At 41.7% G+C, this 19,287-nt stretch overlaps 1 protein-coding gene across 1 annotated transcript in view; it reads right to left on the bottom strand.

Annotated features, from left to right (window-relative positions):
• Positions 1–341: 341 nt before the first annotated feature.
• Positions 342–19,287, bottom strand: part of LOC140479087 (espin-like protein) — a 75,155-nt gene continuing 56,209 nt past the window's right edge. Inside the window, exons 8-10 of the mRNA XM_072572944.1 lie at positions 18,256–18,362; positions 15,188–15,388; positions 342–6,653 (exon numbers count right to left, since the gene is read on the bottom strand). Coding sequence (XP_072429045.1) covers positions 4,932–6,653; positions 15,188–15,388; positions 18,256–18,362 — 2,030 coding nt within the window. The 3' untranslated portion in view covers positions 342–4,931. The remainder of the gene's footprint in view (positions 6,654–15,187; positions 15,389–18,255; positions 18,363–19,287) is intronic.

Genomic DNA, 19,287 nt, shown 5'->3' with positions numbered 1-19,287 from the left:
AGCTAAAGTAGTATAGAGTACCATACAGCAAAAAATTCTTCTAAAATGAAAAGACCACAGCAGTTCCTTGATTACTGTAGATGCAGAGGAGAAACTTTGAAAAATGATTTAAATTAAGCTTATTTCAATACATGAAGAGAGAGATGTTTAAAAAAACAATGATCTTAGACTGCAGTGTACAGTCACAATTATGCCAACTCTAGAAGCACAGTAAGAGACATTTAATGATGCAGTGATACAAGCCACATGATGATCAATGAAGTACAATGACCTAGATAGCACAATATTGCAAGATGTGACTTGTTCAAAGGAGCAATGGTACTTTAAATGAGGTGATATAGACATTAAAAAGAAGGTTAAAACATAAAATGGATTAAAAGCAGAGATTTAAAATAAGGACTCCCTGTACTTATGTCTTTTAACACAGACCTTCAAGTTCACAGAGATCTTGTGGAAATGAGCTGAATTTGAAATGATTAATACTTTGACAATGAATTCACCATTACACAACCTAAGATATTGGTCAATGAAGCAATGGCAACACCTGGGAAAAGTTTTGCCCCACAGCAAGAGGTCAGTGTCTGAAATTCTCTGCCTGAGAGTACAGTGCAGTCAGGTTCAATCAAGGCATCCAATGGTCAATTGAATTATTGTCTGATAAGGAAGAATATACAAGATTACTGGGAGAAGTGGGTAAGTGGCACAAGGTTTATCATTCCTTGGATGGCTAGTGCAGTCAGAAAGGGCTGAATGGCCTTCTTCTGGGATGCAACCATCCTTTTTTTTGTCATATTAGCAAAGCATTGGCTTGGCCGTATTTTCAGTCACTGAAGTACTTTTGCAGCAATTTTCACCTTGCATTACTGAGTCATTATAATGGGCTTCATACTGAAGTATTGATTCAAGAAGGCAGCTCAAGATTTTTCATGATAGACCACCTGAGGAAGGAGCAGCGCTCTGAAAGCTAGTGCTTCCAAATAAGCCTGTTGGACTATAACCTGGTGTTGTGTGACTTTGTGTGACTTGGACCCCAATCTCAGAGGGTGTATCCAGAACCAATTATTGGATTGACATGGATTATTCATGTGATAACCTTCACATTTAACACAGGATAAAAAGAGCACAGGCAAAAACCTAGCTTCAGGTCACAGAATTTAAAAAAGCACAATAACCACCAAGAACATAAAGACATCCTATTAGAACCCAGAGAACAAAGCAGCCTCACAGCAAGACGTAGACAGGAAAAGGCAGCAAGGGTCATGCTGAGTAACCTTCTCCACACCCAAGGTTAACTAATACTTGTCGCAGCCAGTAAAGCTTGCTTGCTTTGTGAATTTTTACTTAATGTTTCTGAATTGTCACAAATTAATCTGACCCTCTGACCATGTGATTTGACAGACTTAAGAACCCTTGAAGTTAAATCAGATTCTCACAACATGGAAAATACTTACCATCAACATCTTGGTCATTGCAGACATGCCAGTCGTGTTGGATAGGTAGAAGAATCACAAAAATTAAATTGCATAGATTGTTAATCTTGGTCATCTGATTACTGCCACGGTCAAAGATATAGCCCCTTGTTTAAGAGTCTCCAGCCTCCTGCAGAACTTCACATTGGTAGGGTTTCTATTTGTCAGAAACCAAATGAGCCCTCCCTCGCTCTCTCCTACGAAGGACACATGCACATGTCCTAAACCAGAGAGTTTAAGATGTTTTGGTACAGTCAAGGCTTGGTTATGCAATGAAAGCTTTTAATGGGCCGCAGATTGTAATATTACTCAGTTTGTTACACATTTTTGATGGCTACCAAATTAACCAAGGGTCAACCGACCCCAAACACATGCTGTACCCCAGCTGAATTTCAAACCATACCACTGTAAGAGGTGATACATTCCATTCACAAGCAACAACTTTTCATTCAAATAATGAGAAGGATTTTAGAATCATTTACTAATTTTTAATTACTCAGCAATCAAAAACTGACACACAAAAACAAGAAGATCCACATTTTGCATGAACTGACACCACTGCCTCAGCAAAATCTTTCCTGAAACCAATCCAACCTCTTCATAATGACCCTAAAAGGCAATAATTTTTTAGAATGCTTGTGCTGTCAGGTTAAATTATTGAATAAAGTGGACAATATTCCTGATAATTGCCGTGAAACAGGTCGTGCCTACTTTGAATCATTAAATAGCCTGGTCCATTAGTGGTCTGAATTATGTCACAATAAGAGATCATCTGGCCATTTCTCTCAGTGGTGGTTAGGGATTCCTCTGATTGGAGAGTTGACATTTACAACTGCATTTCCTACATTGCAACAGTGACTGCCCTTCAGAAGTACTTTACTGGCTGTAGAGTTCTTCAGAATGTTTTTGGGTCAAAAAGGTGCTAGTTAATGGAAGTTCTTTCAGATCCTTCTCTCTTCTTATCTGTGTCTAGGCAAACTCATACATGCAGAGGTAGTGAACCACAGACAAACAAATCAAAAGGTTACTCCACCTTCTAATCAAATAAGTTGAAATTTATTTTGATTTTTTTTCTCAATTAATACTTTTTCTCTTACTTATTAATTGTAGTATTGAGCAGGACTTATACAATTAATGGTAAGGTCCTAGGGAGTGTTGCTGAACAAAGAGACCTTCGAGTGCAGGTTCTACCTGAAAGTAGAGTCACAGGTAGATAGGATAGTGAAGAAGGTGTTTGGTATGCTTTCCTTTATTGGTCAGAGTATTGAGTACAGGAGTTGGAAGGTCATGTTGCGGCTGTACAGGACATTGGTTAGGCCACTGTTAGAATATTGCGTGCAATTCTGGTCTCCTTCTTATCGGAAAAATGTTGTGAAACTTGAAAAGGTTCAGAAAAGATTTACAAGGATGTTGCCAGGGTTGGTGGATCTGAGCTACAGGGAGAGGCTGAACAGGCTGAGGCTGTTTTCCCTGGAGCATCGGAAGCTGAGGGGTGACCTTATAGAGGTTTACAAAATTATGAGAGTCATGGATAGGGTAAATAGGCAAAGTCTTTTCCCTGGGGTCGGAAAGTCCAGAACTAGAGGGCATAGGTTTAGGGTGAGAGGGGAAAGATATAAAAGAGACCTCAGGGGCATTTTTTTTTCACGCAGAGGGTGGTACGTGTATGGAACGAACTGCCAGAGGATGTGGTGGAGGCTGGTACAATTGCAACATTTAAGAGGCATTTGGATGGGTATATGAATAGGAAGGGTTTGGAGGGATATGGGCCGGGTGCTGGCAGGTGGGACTAGATTGGGTTAGGATATCTGGTCGGCATGGACGGGTTGGACCTCTATGACTCTATGACCCTATGTACCAAGTGGAGTTGAATGACTTAGAAAAGTGAAGGAGAGTTTCTGTGTTCGATGCACTTTAGGCATGACTATATTTAGAGCTTCAAATAAATTAGTTTTTTCTGGTATTAAGTTAAAGTTGTCCAACTTCTACCAGTGGTGGCATATGAATGGTCATTCATTTTTCTGCTGATTTTGAAGCTACCATTGTTTATAAGAAAGAGTGTTAGCTCAACTTTGGTTCGATTGGCATCATTCCCACCCAAGTAGGAAGATTATGCTTCAAGCCTTGTTTTAGTTAAAGGTTTCCAATAACACACTAATCAGAGATACAGTCTGTCAATGAAGAGATTTACCTGTTGTCCTAAACAATATTCGTGTGGAATTATTTGAGGAAACTAAATGGATTAATTAGACATTAATTCCATTTATTTTTATAGTATCTTGCTGTGTGCAAATCATCTGCAACGTTTGCCAAAATTATACTGACTGCACTGCAAAAAAAAGATTCCCAAGTATAATATGCTTCAAAGTATTCTGAATGAGGTGGTAAGATGCAATATAGATGCGTATCTCTTTAGTATGTAGCAACATGGATTCTTTTCACAGCTGGAATCCGAGATACATGTCTGGTTTTTTTAGATTAGATTAGATTAGATTATTTACAGTGTGGAAACAGGCCCTTCGGCCCAACAAGTCCACACCGCCCCACCGAAGCGCAACCCACCCATACCCCTACATTTACCGCTTACCTAACACTACAGGCGGGAATTGAACCCGGATCTCTGGCGCTGTGAGGCAGCAGTGCTAACCACTGTGCCACCGTGCCGCCCACGGTGTTGTGCTTAATCTAGAGTAATATTATTCCAGACCTTGAACAGTATTAAACCAAAGTACACTAAGGGACCAATGCATTTTTATTGTATCACATATATATTTTAACGGGTGAAACCAGAACCAAGTATGCGATTGCTTGGTTTCCATGATAGGTTACATTATAATAATAATGCATCTCATTGCACCAAGCTTGCAGTGAAGGAAGGCAGGTTATATTGCGATTTATGAGTTTGGTAGCGCGTGTATTACCAGGTAATTCTACTTAGTGCACTGAATCTTTTGGACCACTAACATTTGTGAAAAAGAATAGTTTTAGTAATACATGCTATTCCATTGGTGTTTAGTTTAATTAGCCCATTCTTACAAAAATAAACCATACTCGTGGATGTCTTGAGCAACTGGATGGCTATCATCAGGAATTACACAATTATTTTAGCTAGATACATGGATAGAATGCATGTAAGATTCAAGGTTATTGTAATGGTAGAGTCATTATGGAGAGGAGAGAACTGGCTTCTGTTCATTACGAAGAGTGAATCACAGGATTTTGCTGATTAGTTGGGGTTTGTTAACACTTCCATTGTAGTTAAGGGGGCACTAGTCAGGACTCAATATAATGCAGTCAGTAACAGACTATACTAGCACCAAAAAACGTGTCCCCTTTTTTTCTTGGTCACAAAGGTTCAACTTATAAAACCTAAGTCCATTTGGGCCAGAGAACTAACCCAACAATTCTCCCATGAGCTGTAGGAATTCGAACCACACCATCAGATGGACGATAATCCTGAAGCTACTTCTCAAAATCAAAAATTTCAGCTTCCTTGTCCTTCCAGAAAGTAAAGCTTCTATCAATGTATTTGCAAATCTCATCATTGCTGAAACCTCCGAGGTCAGAAGAATAGCCTTGCCCTATTGACATTTCATCCTCTTCAGGTGTGGCACTTTGCACGACAACTTTAGGCACTGCTCTTACAGCTGTCTTGGGCTGCGTGGGCGTGTTCATTGCAGCTGCCATGTTTTCAGGGTGGCTGAAGAACCTCTGCTTAATGTCGTCAAACCCATCTTTCCAGTCCCTTTTGCCAGCATCGATCTCCTCAATGACAGCCTTGTGGAACGCACGGACCAAGTCCCAACTGAACTTCCCCAAGTGGTCAAACACCTCGAAACACAGAAGATGCCTCATTTTCCTTTCATCTGGGGGCAGGTCTAGCTCGAGGATGTGAAAGTACCCCAGCATAAAAAGATCAAGGGTCAGACTGTTGTGATCGACAGGAACGCCATTGACACGTGGGAGAAACTGTTCAGGGGAATAGGTGATCCTTTGCCTGTTCAGTCTTCTAATCTGTCTGGATGGAACATGGGATATTATATTTCTCCAATTACTAATGAGCTTGGTGATAGTCCTTTGCTGTAGGAGCAGGTGCCTAAATTTTCCATTTTGTATGGATTGTTTAGATTGGGGCTCCAGTTGTCTTTCCAACTCTGGTGTTTGTCTACTCTCCCCTGTTTCTACCATCTTGCCATTATCTGGTAGTTCACTGCTGTCTTCAACACTGGCAACTTTACACAGGTTTCTGACTTTCGTTCCCAAGGACATGGCGTAAGTTGACTTTTTCCAGTGACCAAGGAATAATACAACAATTCTTTCTTTTCTCAGACTAGTTGACTCAGTCACTGGTGAATGTACAGTGCTGTCTTCAGCTATGTTAGCCTGTGAAGGGATTCTTGACTCACTTCTGTCCTCCATCCTGCCTGACTGCTCAGGGTCAGGCAATTGTTCTTCACATGATTCACTCTGCTGACCCCTGGTAATAACCTCATGGAGAGATTCATCCTCATCATGCGTAGCTTCTACACTTTGACTCCCATCTCCACATTCAGAAAACATGGAGTAAGAGCCACCATTGCTGTCATCCTCTTTGCCGATACCTTTCTGGTTTCCCTGTGTGTCAGAGCACGTCAATGCTTGTTCTTTGCTCACACATTGCTTTTCAAAGTTTGCTTTGAGTGTACGTACAGAGACACCGAACTGCTGAATCTCTTTCTCCACTTTGTTTCGGGAGGACGTTTGGTTGGGCTTGGATGAGAAGGGGACAGCTGCTAATTCCACATTTGGCATTCTGGTGATTTCCTTGCTGTCGTGTTGCTCTGCGCAGTCTTTCTCATTCAAATTTGACAGAAGCAGTGACATAGTCCTCACAATGCCAGATATCCTGCTGCACCACACGGGCAAAGGTGAGTGTTTATCCTTGCCTGAATCCTGACACAAAGGCTGAATACTGACTGTTAGGTTGACCATGGGAGCAGGGAGAATGGTCCGCAGCTGCACCGCCAACTGATTCAACTCCCCTTCGTATCCCTGGCACCTCTTCATGACTTGGACTGTCTCGATCTGCTTCTCCAGGTAGATAAGGTCTTCCTCAGTCAGAAGCTCTCCAAATGGACCCAGTATGGCGTTGTGTTCCTGGGAGTACCTCCATATCTCCGTCTGTAGATAACCATTGCCGTTGTGCTTGATGGAGCAAAGAAGATTTGAATGGAGCCTCAAACAACATCACAATCTATGATTAAGGATAAGACAATCTTCCAAATCAAACGTGACTGAATACTCTTAAATGAAATTAGAGTTTACAGAGGAAGTCACTTGATATCCTGTGTCTAGCTGAGGCATCTCAATTTTAATTTGGATTTTTTAAAAACATTTAAAGGTCACATGTTATGTTTCTCTCAGTTTTTACAGCTTCCAGCTTTACATTATCACTTTCTCCAGCTTACTCATGTCATATCCCAGAAAATATTTGTTCAATGTTAATACTTTTACTTCCTAAATTGCAAATTGTCAGAGCTCTCAACCCATTCATCATTCTAACTTAAGGAACACACTGGACCATCTTTCCCAAGTCACTCTAACCCAAAAATGTTCTAATTGGTGGTTTGCTGTCACTTCCAAATTTACTGTTGCATCCCCAAGTCACTAACTGTTGAGTAACTCTACTGTCCCAGGGTTACTCAATGCATGCTCTGGGTTATTCTATAACACCAAGCCATTCTTAGTCAAGTTTCATTCTAACCAAAAAGACACTTTAGTGCCTGCCCCAGTCTAACTGCCAGATCAAGCTAATCTAACAGACTAAGACTTAGTTAGTTAGACTCATTTTAACTTTTCACACACTCTAACCTTTGGGTCAATCTAATTCAGTTATTTTGAGAATTTAGATATGGTCAAATTATAACAATATGGAGGAACTTTAACTAATCGACACTGCATTCGCTCTGTAAAAGCTCAAATGGAGAGCATTGAAAAGATCTTTTCCTCTGATCTTTGCATGTGTAGCTTGCATGTTTTTGGCATTGAAAGTGAAAGCACAAGTGGAACAATTCTCTTTCCCAGTACAGGTACACAATCCTTTATCCGAAATTCCGAAATCCGAAAATGTTTTTGTGAAGTTTTTTTTTGCATAACAAAGTTGTTTGTACGAACAGGTGACCCAACTCCACACCCACTCGACCCACATCACTCAGATATGACATAGCAGTGTGGCTCAGCACTGGAAGGCATCAATTGTGTCTCAGCGTTCATATTAGTCACACGTGGGTCTGCTCTTTGGTAATTTTTTTTAATTTCACTGTGAAAATGTCACTTATTCTGAAATCCAAAAGATTGCAAAATCTGAAAAACAACTGGCCTCAAGGATTTTGGATAAAGGATTGTGTACCTGTACTGACATCTCCCCACCCAATACCATCCCTTGAAAGTGCAATGTATATACATCCTGTTATTGTATCATGTAGAATCCAATGTTTTGTTTTGCAAGATTAGCCTTATCCTTAAAAGTGATGCACAAATACAAAGCAAGGGTTAAAGAAAATACATCAAAATGCAATCTCAATTCAAACTGAAATTCCAAGTCAGTAAAACACGCAGGAACACACTCCAGCTGCAGATCTGCATAATGCACGTTGTAACTGGGTGTGTTTTGTGTGTTTTACATGTGTGCAGAGATGCATATCTATATGATGTAGACAAATCCCCAATGAAACATCAGGTTGGCAAACCACACAAGTGCGCAATGTGAGGAAATCCAAACATAACAGCAGGTATGCACAATGCATAGAAACACACAGCAACACATTCCAAGACTGCAGGTTTTCAGTACACAGAAAGATTGCAGCTTTGTAAATACCCAGTTAAGTATATGGGATGTGCAGCTTTGTAAATACACAGCTATGTCCATGAGATGTACAGCTTTGTAAATACAAAGTTATGTATATGGGATATGCAAGTTTGTAAATGCACAGCAATTCATATTTCAGGTGTACAAAACACAAAGCATTGACGATAGATACAGAATTTACATTATATACAACACAGGTGTGCAGGACATATCACCACACATCCCAATACGGCTGTTCTTCACTTTGGTCTTGCTTATGTTTAAATTTCATTTGACCCACATTTCAATTCTATTCACCCACCCCTGCTTCATGTCCCTTGATAACCATATCTAACAATAAAGCTATCAATTTCAATCTCGAAAACTGCAACTATCGCAGTATTCACAGATCTTTACAAAGCAAGTTCCAGTTCATTACTTACCTTTTGTGGACAAAGTATTCCCAATTTCAATCCTAAATGCCAAGCTTTAACTTTAAGATTATGTCTGTTTGTTCTTTATTCCCTTGTGGAGGGCATAGTTTATTTAAATCTTACCCCACTGAATCATGCCATTATTTTAAGGGCCTTAATAAATTTATACCGAAATTCAAAAGAAAAAAGAGAGTACAAAGTAAGTGTAAGCTGCCCTTCTACTTTAAATCTCCAAGCCTTGGTATTGCTACATAAGATATCAAAGTTATTGTGGTACTGTGATAGAATCCCTTCCTCTGAGCCTGAAGCTCTGGATTGAGTCCTGGCCTTGGCAGATCTGATGGTGAGCTGGCCAGATAGATTATCTTTGAGCTTATAAGTCCTTCAGGACTTCGCCCATCAAAGTGAACCAACCCAAGGGAAGTCTATGGCTCAACCCTTGGACATGAAAACAGGAGAAAAGATAGCCAGTGGAAAGATATATGGCACAGGAACAGTCCATTCAGCCCGATGGGTCCTTGGTGGTGATTACGCTCCACTCTAGTCGGCCGCCATCTTTGCTCAGCTAAATCTACCATTGTCATCCCATTCCTTTCTCCCTCAAACGCTTGACTTATTTCCCCTTAAATGAGTCTATACTATTCATTTCAAACTCTCTACGTGGGAATAGGTTCCACATTCTTCCTGCTCTTTGGGTAAAGGCGTGACTTGCAAATTCCCCATTGATTCCTTGATGACTATCTTATATCAACAGCCTTGAGTTACAATCTTCCCCCAAGAATGCAATAATTAGGAGCACGAATAGACCATTTGGCCCCTCAAGGCTGCTATGCCATTTGATAAGATTGCTGCTGATCTCATGATTTCTCATCTCGATTCCTCACAAGAGGAAATATTCTCTCTTTACAACTTTCAGTGAAAATTTCATGGCCATTGTTATTGAGACTAGCTTTCAATCAAATTGAATTGGATTGGTGGAGCACATTAGATGGGCCGAGTGGTCATCAGCTTCTCCACTTCCTGATCAGATTGTGAGCAGCCAAAACCTTGCATAATCTTTGAGACCACTATGAGGTTTCTTATTTGAAAAGAAAAAAGATCCAACCTCTGAATCCTTTCTAGATACCCTGGAAATACATCCAGGGAAGTTATTTGAGTGGAACTGAGAAATAAGAAAGGGATAATCACCTTATTGGGATTGTATTATAGACCCCCTAATAGTCAGAGGGAAATTGAGAAACAAACTTGTGAGGAGATCTCAGTTATCTGTAAGAAAAGTAGGGTGGTTATGGTAGGGGATTTTAACTTTCCAAACATAGACTGTGACTGCCATAGTGTTAAGGGTTTAGATGGAGAGGAATTTGTTAAGTGCGTACAAGAAATTTTTCTGATTCAATATGTGGATGTACCTACTAGAGAAGATGCAAAACTTGACCTATTCTTGGGAAATAAGGCAGGGCAGGTGACTGAGGTGTCAGTGGGGGAGCACTTTGGGGCCAGCGACCATAATTCTATTAGATTGAAAATAGTGATGGAAAAGGATAGACAAGATCTAAAAGTTGAAGTTCTAAATTGGAGAAAGGCCAATTTTGATGGGATTAGGCAAGAACTTTCAAAAGCTGATTGGGCACAGATGTTCACAGGTAAAGGGATGGCTGGAAAATGGGGTGCCTTCAGAAATGAGATAACGAGAATCTAGAGAAAGTATATTCTTGTCAGGATGAAAGGAAAGGTTGGTAGGTATAGGGAATGCTGGATGACTAAAGAAATTGAGGGTTTGGTTAAAAGAATGGAAGCATTTGTCAGGTATAGACAAGATAGATCGAGTGAATCCTTAGAAAAGTATAAAGGAAATAGGAGTATACTTAAGAGGGAAATCAGGAGGGCAAAAAGGGGACATGAGATAGCTTTGGCAAAAAGAATTAAGGAGAATCGAAAGGGTTTTTACAAATACATTAAGGACAAAAGGATAACTAGGGAGAGAATAGGGCCCCTCAAAGATCAGAAAGGCTGCCTTTGTGTGGAGCCACAGAAAATGGGGGAGATACTAAACAAGTATTTTCCATCAGTATTTACTGTGGAAAAGGGTATGGAAGATATAGAATGTAGGGAAATAGATGATGACACCTTGAAAAATGTCCATATTACAGAGGAGGAACTGCTGGATGTCTTGAAACACATAAAGGTGTATCCTAGAACTCTGTGGAAAGCTAGAGAAGTGATTGCTGGACCTCTTGCTGAGATATTTGCATCATCGATAGTCACAGGTGAGGTGCCGGAAGACTAGAGCTTGGCTAACATGGTGCCACTGTTTAAGAAGGGTGGTAAGGACAAGCCAGGGAACTATAGACCAGTGACCCTGACGTCGGTGCTGGGCACGTTGTTGGAAGGAATCCTGAGGGACAGGATGTACATGTATTTGAAAAGGCAAAGACTGATTAGGGAAAGTCAACATGGCTTTGTGCATGGGAGATCATGTCTTACAAACTTGATTGAGTTTTTTGAAGAAGTAACAAAGAGGATTGATGAGGGCAGAGCGGTAGATGTGATGTAGGGTGTTCGACAAGGTTCCTCGTGGGAGACTGATTAGCAAGGTTAGATCTCATGGAATACAGGGAGGACTAGCCATTTGGATACAGAACTGGCTCAAAAGTAGAAGACAGAGGGTGGTGGTAGAGGGTTGTTTTTCAGACTGGAGGCCTATGACCAGTGGAGTGGAGTGCCACAAGGATCAGTGCTGGGTCCTTTACTTTTTGTCATTTACATAAATGATTTGGATGCGAGCATAAGAGCTACAGTTAGTAAGTTTGCAGATGACACCAAAATTGGAGGTGTAGTGAACAGCGAAGAAGGTTACCTCAGATTACAACAGGATCAGATGGACCAATGGGCTAAGAAGTGGCAGATGGAGTTTAATTCAGGTAAATGCAAGGTGCTGCATTTTGGGAAAGCAAATCTTAGCATGACTCATACACTTAATGGTAAGGTCCTCGGGAGTGTTGCTGAGCAAAGAGACGTTGGAGTGCAGGTTCATAGCTCCTTGAAAGTGGAGTCGCAGGTAGATAGGATAGTGAAGAAGGTGTTTGGTATGCTTTCCTCGATTGGTCAGAGTATTGAGTACAGGAGTTGGAAGGTCAAGTTGCGTCTGTACAGGACATTGGTTAGGCCACTGTTGGAATATTGTGTGCAATTCTGGTCTCCTTCCTATCGGAAAGATTTTGTGAAACTTGAAAGGGTTCAGAAAAGATTTACAAGGATGTTGCCAGGGTTAGAGGATTTGAGCTATAGGGAGAGGTTGAATAGGCTGGGGCTATTTTCCGGGGAGCATCGGAGGCTGAGGGGTGACCTTATAGAGGATTACAAAATTATGAGGGGCATGGATAGGGTTAATAGACAAAGTCTTTTCCCTGGGATTGGGAAGTCCAGAACTAGAGGGCATAGGTTTAGGGTGAGAGGGGAAAGATATAAAAGAGACCTAAGGGGCAACTTTTTCACACAGAGAGTGGTACGTGTATGGAATCAGCTGCCAGAGGATGTGATGGAGGCTGGTACAATTGCAACATTTAAAAGGCATCTGGATGGGTATATGAATAGGAAGGGTTTGGAGGGATATGGGCTGGGTGTTGGCAGGTGGGACTAGATTGGGTTGGGATATCTGTTTGGCATGGACGAATTGGACCAAAGGGTCTGTTTCCATGCTGTACATCTCCATGACTATGACTCTATATGTATACCTACACATTGCTGTTCTCATGGTTGTCAATCATCTCTGCACACTCCCCAGATCCTCTTGATCTTTTTATGACAACCAGAACAGTACACGTACTATAATTGAAGTCTAATCAATTGAGACCGGTTTGAGACAGGTTTAACATAGCTTCCCCAGTAATTTCAACAAGAAGCACCCTGCCAGGGCTAATATTCCATTCCTAAGTGCAATACCCAAAACTAAGCCCAAACTAAATTCGTCTCGCCTGTCTGCTCCCAGCCCACATCCTTTAAAACCCTTCTTATTCATGTACTTATCTAAACCTCTTTTAAACATTGTAATTGTACCCATATCCACCACTTCCTCAGGAAGTTCATCCCCCATGCGAACTGCACTGTGTAAAATATTTCCTAAATTTTTAAATCTCGCTCCTGTCACCTTAAAAATGTACCCTCTAGTTTTGAAATCCCCCATCGTAGGGAAAAGGCAACTATCATTAACTTTCATGTGTGAGTTTTAAGTCTCTATGACCCAAAGAGCTGTCATCATCACTAGTGGTCCTGCTAAGGTGTGTGGAGCATGACAATCTGAAGTTCTCACACAGGCCGTGCACATGAATGCTCCTTTAAGCATCCGCAAACTCAAGCCTAAACGTTTCAGTATTCATGCACTCTCAAATATTGCCCACACGCTAATAAACAAATATTAGGCACTCATTGATCATCACTGGCTCTGAAAACAAAATAAGCTTTAATAGTATATGCACAAAAAAATCAGAAAATATACATTAAATCTGAGATTTTGTTTAACTAACAGAACTTATTACAGGAGAAAGTGAGGACTGCAGATGCTGGAGATCAGAGCTGAAAATGTGTTGCTGGAAAAGCGCAGCAGGTCAGGCAGCATCCAAGGAGCAGGAGAATCGACGTTTCGGGCATCGACGTTCCTGAAGAAGGGCTCATGCCCAAAACGTCGATTCTCCTGTTCCTTGGATGCTGCCTGACCTGCTGCGCTTTTCCAGCAACACATTTTCAGAACTTATTATAGGCCCTGACTATCAAATGAATTTAGTGATCAGTGGATGGTAAGTTTGAGAATGTGATCACCTTCCAATGCATTTCTGTTGTTTTTATGATGATGATTTTCTGATACTTTTTTTGTTTTCATTTCTCTCTTTCCTTTCTTCCTGTTTCTCCTCAGCACTCTTAGAGTCCCATCATGTCTTTTATTTTTCCTCTTTCCTTTCAGTGTTGTACTGTAGTTGTCAAGATACAGAATGGAGCTGCTGGGAAGGGACATGGTATCTGAGTGGTAATGTCATGGAACAAGTAATATGGGGTGGGGGTCCATGCCCTGGGAGACAAGATCAAATTCCACCGATTCAATTCAATTTGATTGAAAGCTAGTCTCAATGGCAATAGCCGTGAAATTGTCATCGAAAGTTGTAAAACCCTAATGCTACTCAGGGAAGGAAATCTGCCACCGTTACCCAGTACCTGCCTGTGTGTGACTCTAAGTCCACAACATTGTGGTTGACTGTTCAACTGCCCTTTGAAACAGTGGTGAGCCACTAAGTTCAAAGGCAATTGGGGGCAGCATAACGAATGCTGGCCTTGCCATTGATGCCCATATCCCCAGGAAAGAATACATTTAAAAAGAAACTAACAATTGCAGGCAGCATTTTCCAGGGAGCTGCAGGAAAATTGTGGTCTTCAGCAGGTTCCATCTCATTGTCAACCATTACTTATGTCACCTCAGCCGTACTTTCAAGCCTTTGTCTTCCCACTATCCTGCTGTCCTACTGACTTGTCACTTTTATTGTCCTCCACTCACTGCATGATTACCTCCACAGACATTTTCCCTTGGGACTATTCAGGCCGACTGTTGTATTATCCCCACTTCCTGTTTCTATTCCCCCATGGACCCATCATCTACTCTCTCCTTAATCCCACTCTACTCTTGATATCAAGTCAGCTGAGCTTTATGCAGAACCTTTGCCCCAAGGTTTTCATTGATCTTTGGCACATTGCTGTTTGAGGGGCTCAACTGAAGAATATGAGAAAAGCACCAAATTTCCAGTATGCTTGTTCATAGCGGTGATTCCAACATTCTTTTGGAATGCAGATAGCCTCCTTTTGATATCAAGGAAGGTTTATTGGGAAATCTTTTGTCGTCTACTTTAACAACTGTGATGCGAGTGTATGTCTTGTGTAATATCATTGTAGTGAGAAATCTGACACAGGCATGATGCCCGTGAATGATACCCACACTGTGCTTGATTATTTTGTTCATAAAGGTGAGGCTGCATTGTCTGAGAACTTACCTTTAAGTATGGAGTGATAAACATTTGATAAAGTACACATTGGACAGCAGAACTTCAAAATAAAAGCAATGCCCAACAACAAGCCATATCCATTTATAAAGACCAACTACATCTACCCACTCTTTCTCTATTCCCTCAGCCCTAACCCATCTAACCCAATAGTTGCTTTTTGACGATTTTCATTGACTGTTTGATTGTCCTTCCTATGTAACTTATTTCACAGTTCGATCACCTTTTAGATGATAGGGTTCCTCGTGGAAAATATTTGTTCCTGTGGTTTGAGCCGCTCACCACAGAAAAACAATTTACTTGGATTAGTTTCGCCAATTCACAGAGGTTCAGTCTTTTTCACTGAGTATTTCATTCAGATTGATATGGCGGTCTCACACACACACACCATGCTCCTCAGTCAAGCCTTCCCCTTACCATCTTCCGTTGCCTTTCCTCATCCTTGAGTCGTGCCTGTAGTTTTCGCACCATCACTTGACGTTTCCACTCCGGGATGGGATCTCCCCTCTCATCATGAGTGGGCACCAGCAAATCAACATCGGTAGTGGGGACCTCATCCACAGGGAGTGACGCGATTCTGTTCTCTTTTGACTGCTCTTCGGATGTTTGACTTTGGCTCTGTGAAAGAGGAGGGTACAACAAAATGCTTTCAAAAATTTAGGATTGGGGGAGAGAGAAAGAGGGGGATTAGATTGATTTCCATCACTCAGTAATTCTGGCCTTTCTTCTCACCTGCTGTCTTATGAGAAGCACTACACTATAAGGAACAATTGCATTTATGTAGCACCTTATTCCATCTCTTACAATTCCCCAAAGCACATCACACAATGGATTAACTACTAAACTTCACGCACATGTTAAATTGTAGACCCTCTTTGTTTGAGTAAATATTCAACCAGCAAGAGTGAACAAAAAAGGAGGATGAGGTTAAAAGCTGGACCACTGAAGAATGAGCAGGATTAAAATCAAATGAGGTGATAATGAAAAGGGAAAAAAAGACAACTGGCCTACATGATATTTTGGCCATAGGTACACTTGCATCACCCAGCCTCACTGGCATTTCTCCCCAGTTCCTCCCCTCCAGTCTCCTCCTTTGTCATCTCTTCCGCAACTGCTGAAATGTCAGTCTCGTAAGACCATAAGAAATAGGAATAGGAGTAGGCTGTTCAATCCCATTAGCCTTCTCCACCATTCATTAGAATTATTGCTTACCCAACATTCCTCATATCCATTTTCCTGCATTTTCCTCCAACCCTTGATTCCCCTACTGATCAAGAATCTCAGCCTTAAGTAGGCACAAGGTCTCTGCAGCCAACCTTCTCTCCATGGCAAGGAATTCCAAAGACTCTCAACACTCTGAGAGAAACATTCCTCGTCACCTCAGTCTTAAACTCATAGACCTGTGAGTTTGACATCGGAAGTGGATAAGTTGTTGGAGGAGATTCTGAGGGATAGGACTTACATACATTTGGAGAGGCAAGGACTGATTGGGGTAGTCAGCATGGCTTTGTGCATGCGAAATTATGTCTCATAAACTTGATTGAGTTTTTGAAGATGTAAACAAAATGATTGAGGGCAGAGCGGTAGATGTTTTCGACATGGACTTTAGTGAGCCAATGACAAGATTCCACGTGTTATATCACATGGGATTCAGTGTGAGCTGGCCAATTGGATACAAAATTGGCTTGACGGAAGGGGACAGAGGGTGAAGGTGGAGGGTTGTTTTTGGACTGGAAGCCTGTGACCAGCAGTGGTGGGTCCACTTTCGCTTGTAATTGATATGAACGATTTGGATGGGAATGTAGGAGGCATGGTTAGTCAGTTTGTGAATAACACCAAAATTCGTGGTATAGTCAACAGTGAAGGAGGTTCTCTAAGCTTATAAAGGAACCTTGATCAATTGGATCAATGGACTGATGAGTGGCAGATAGAGTTCAATTTTGATAAATGTTGAAGTATTGTATTTTGTTAGACAGACAAGGGCAGGACTAATACACTTAAAGGTAGTGCCCTGCGTAGTGTTGTCTAGGGGTTGACCTAGGGGTTCAGGTATAAAATGTATTGAAAATTGCATCACAGGCAGACAGGATGGTCAAGGAGGTGTTTAGCACACTTGCTTTCAATGCTCAGACTATTAAATATAGGAGTTGGGATGTCATGTTGAGGTTGTACAGAATGTTGGTGAGGCCACCTTTGGAGTCCTATGTACAGTTTTGGTCACCTTGCCAGAGGAAGGATATTATTAAATTGGAGAGGGTTCAGAAAAGATGCACCAGGACATTGCTGGCAATGGAGGGTTTGAGCTATGTGGATACATTGGATAGCTGGGATTTTTTTCACTGGAGCTTAGGAGATTGAGGGGTGACCTTATAGGGGTTTATAAAATCATGAGGGGCATAGATAAGCTGAATAGCAAAGGTCTTTTCCCTTGGGGATGGGGTTGAGTTCAAAACTAGGAGGCATATTTTTAATGTGAGAGGAGAAAGATTTAAAGGGGACCTGAGGGACAACTTTTTCATACAAAGGGAGTTTGGTGTCTGGAATGAACGCCCAGAGGAAGTGGTAGATGCAGGTACAGTTACAACATTTGGAAAGGCACATGAATAGGAAAACAGTGAAGGATGTGCCCAATCGCAGGCAAGTGGGACTACTTTTGGAAAACTTGGTCACCATGGACGAGTTGGACAGAAGGATCTGTATCTATGAAGTATGACTCTATAAATTGGTGCGCTTTATTCTGAGACTATGCCCTCTGATCCTAGGCTCTCCCATGAGGAAAAACATCCTCTCAGTTCTTAGCCTGTCAAGCCTTTTAAGAATCTTAAATGTTTCAAAAGATCACCTCTCATTCTTCTAAGTTCCAGTGAGTAGAGTCCCAACTTGTTTAACCTTTGATCATAAGACAATCCCTTCATACAAGGGATCATCATCGTAAACCTTCTCTTGCATGCCTCAATGAAATGATATCTTTTCTTAAATGAAGGAATTAAAACTGCTCACAGTGCTCCAGATGTGGTCTCACCAGCAGCTTGTACAGTTGCAGTAAGGCTTCCTTCCTCTTATACTACAACCCCTTTGAAATAAGGGCTACCATTCCATTCACCTTTCTGATTACCTGCTGCTCCTGTGTGCTAGCTTTCTGTGCTTCGTGCACAAGTGCCCCCAAGTCCCTTTGTGTTACAGCTTTCTGCAGTTTTCGTAAGATTTAAAAAAATGCAGTTCTCCCTCCAGCTAATTCCTAAGCATTTGTTCCTTTGGTCAGTCTGGAACAAGTGAAATAACTTTGCAAGACATCAACTACAGTCTCGCATACATTCATTCACAACTTAATGAACATGTGCCGCAGTACTTAGTCTGTGCTTGCGCGTGTGTGTGTGTGTGTATTTGTCTGTGTGGGTCTTTGTGTGTGTATGTGCCTCTGTGCATATATTGTAGTATATCACGGTTTTACAGAAGATGAAAGTACCTTTCTTCAAATGACTTACTGTCTGAGCCACAGTCCCACCAAAACCTGTAGACTTTAGTGTCTTGCCTGACTTGAGCTCCGCAATGAGGGCTGCGTAATTGTTTTCTGTGTCGAATGACTTCCCACCTGCAGAGAGAGAAAACAGAAGAGGTCTGCAGCTGAAGTAGGAACACAGTCTCAACCTGGCTACTCATGAGGCCTCCCATTAGCCTGGCCACAAGTAGTTGCAGCTTAGGCTGGATTCAGGAGGCCTCACATCAGCCTGGCTCTTCCTGATGAAGGGCTTTTGCCCGAAACGTCGATTTCGAAGCTATTTGGATGCTGCCTGAACTGCTGTGCTCTTCCAGCACCACTAATCCAGAATCTGGTTTCCAGCATCTGCAGTCATTGTTTTTACCTCTAGGAGAGCTGCCATTAGCCTCACTGTGGGCAGCTTCACATCATTCTGACCACAGAACACCTCACATCAAAGGTAATCACAGGAGGAATTCAAAGACATGGACTACCCATGGCAAAACAAAGGATACAGAGATTTTGTTTTCAAATTATGTACCAATGCACCAGAGCTCTCCCATTTGTTGTTAGCTGCCAGTGGCATTCGCAAGTGGATTTTGCCACAACTTGATCCAATGAATTAAATAAAAACAAAGAACTGTGGATGCTGGAAACCTGAAACAACAACAGAAATTACTGGAGAAACTCAGCCGGTCTGGCCCTAGACTATGGAAAGATGGCAGGGTTAACGGTTTGAGTACAGTGACCCTTCTTCAGAACTGATGGTAGCTTGGACAAGGTGGCATGAATGTTGAAGACAGATGGGTGGTGTTTGGTTGGGGTGGGTGGGGAGGCAGGAGAGAAGTGAGCGGATAGGGGGAGGTGTGGCTCTGAGAAAGAGAGAGAACAACAGGATAAAGAGATGGATGATAGTATGCCAGGGAGAAAGAAAAGCTGTTGATGGGGACCATACGTTGGTGAGAGTGGGTTGGCTGTGTTGAAAGCAGCCTGGTGACATGTGTGCCAAACTGACAACCTCAAGCTTAATCCTTCTTTA

Source organism: Chiloscyllium punctatum, chromosome 6, assembly GCF_047496795.1.
Source record: "Chiloscyllium punctatum isolate Juve2018m chromosome 6, sChiPun1.3, whole genome shotgun sequence".
In the NCBI taxonomy this organism is placed as follows: domain Eukaryota; kingdom Metazoa; phylum Chordata; class Chondrichthyes; order Orectolobiformes; family Hemiscylliidae; genus Chiloscyllium; species Chiloscyllium punctatum.
Note: the sequence above shows the minus strand (reverse complement) of the source record. Positions and strands in the feature narration are given on the sequence as shown.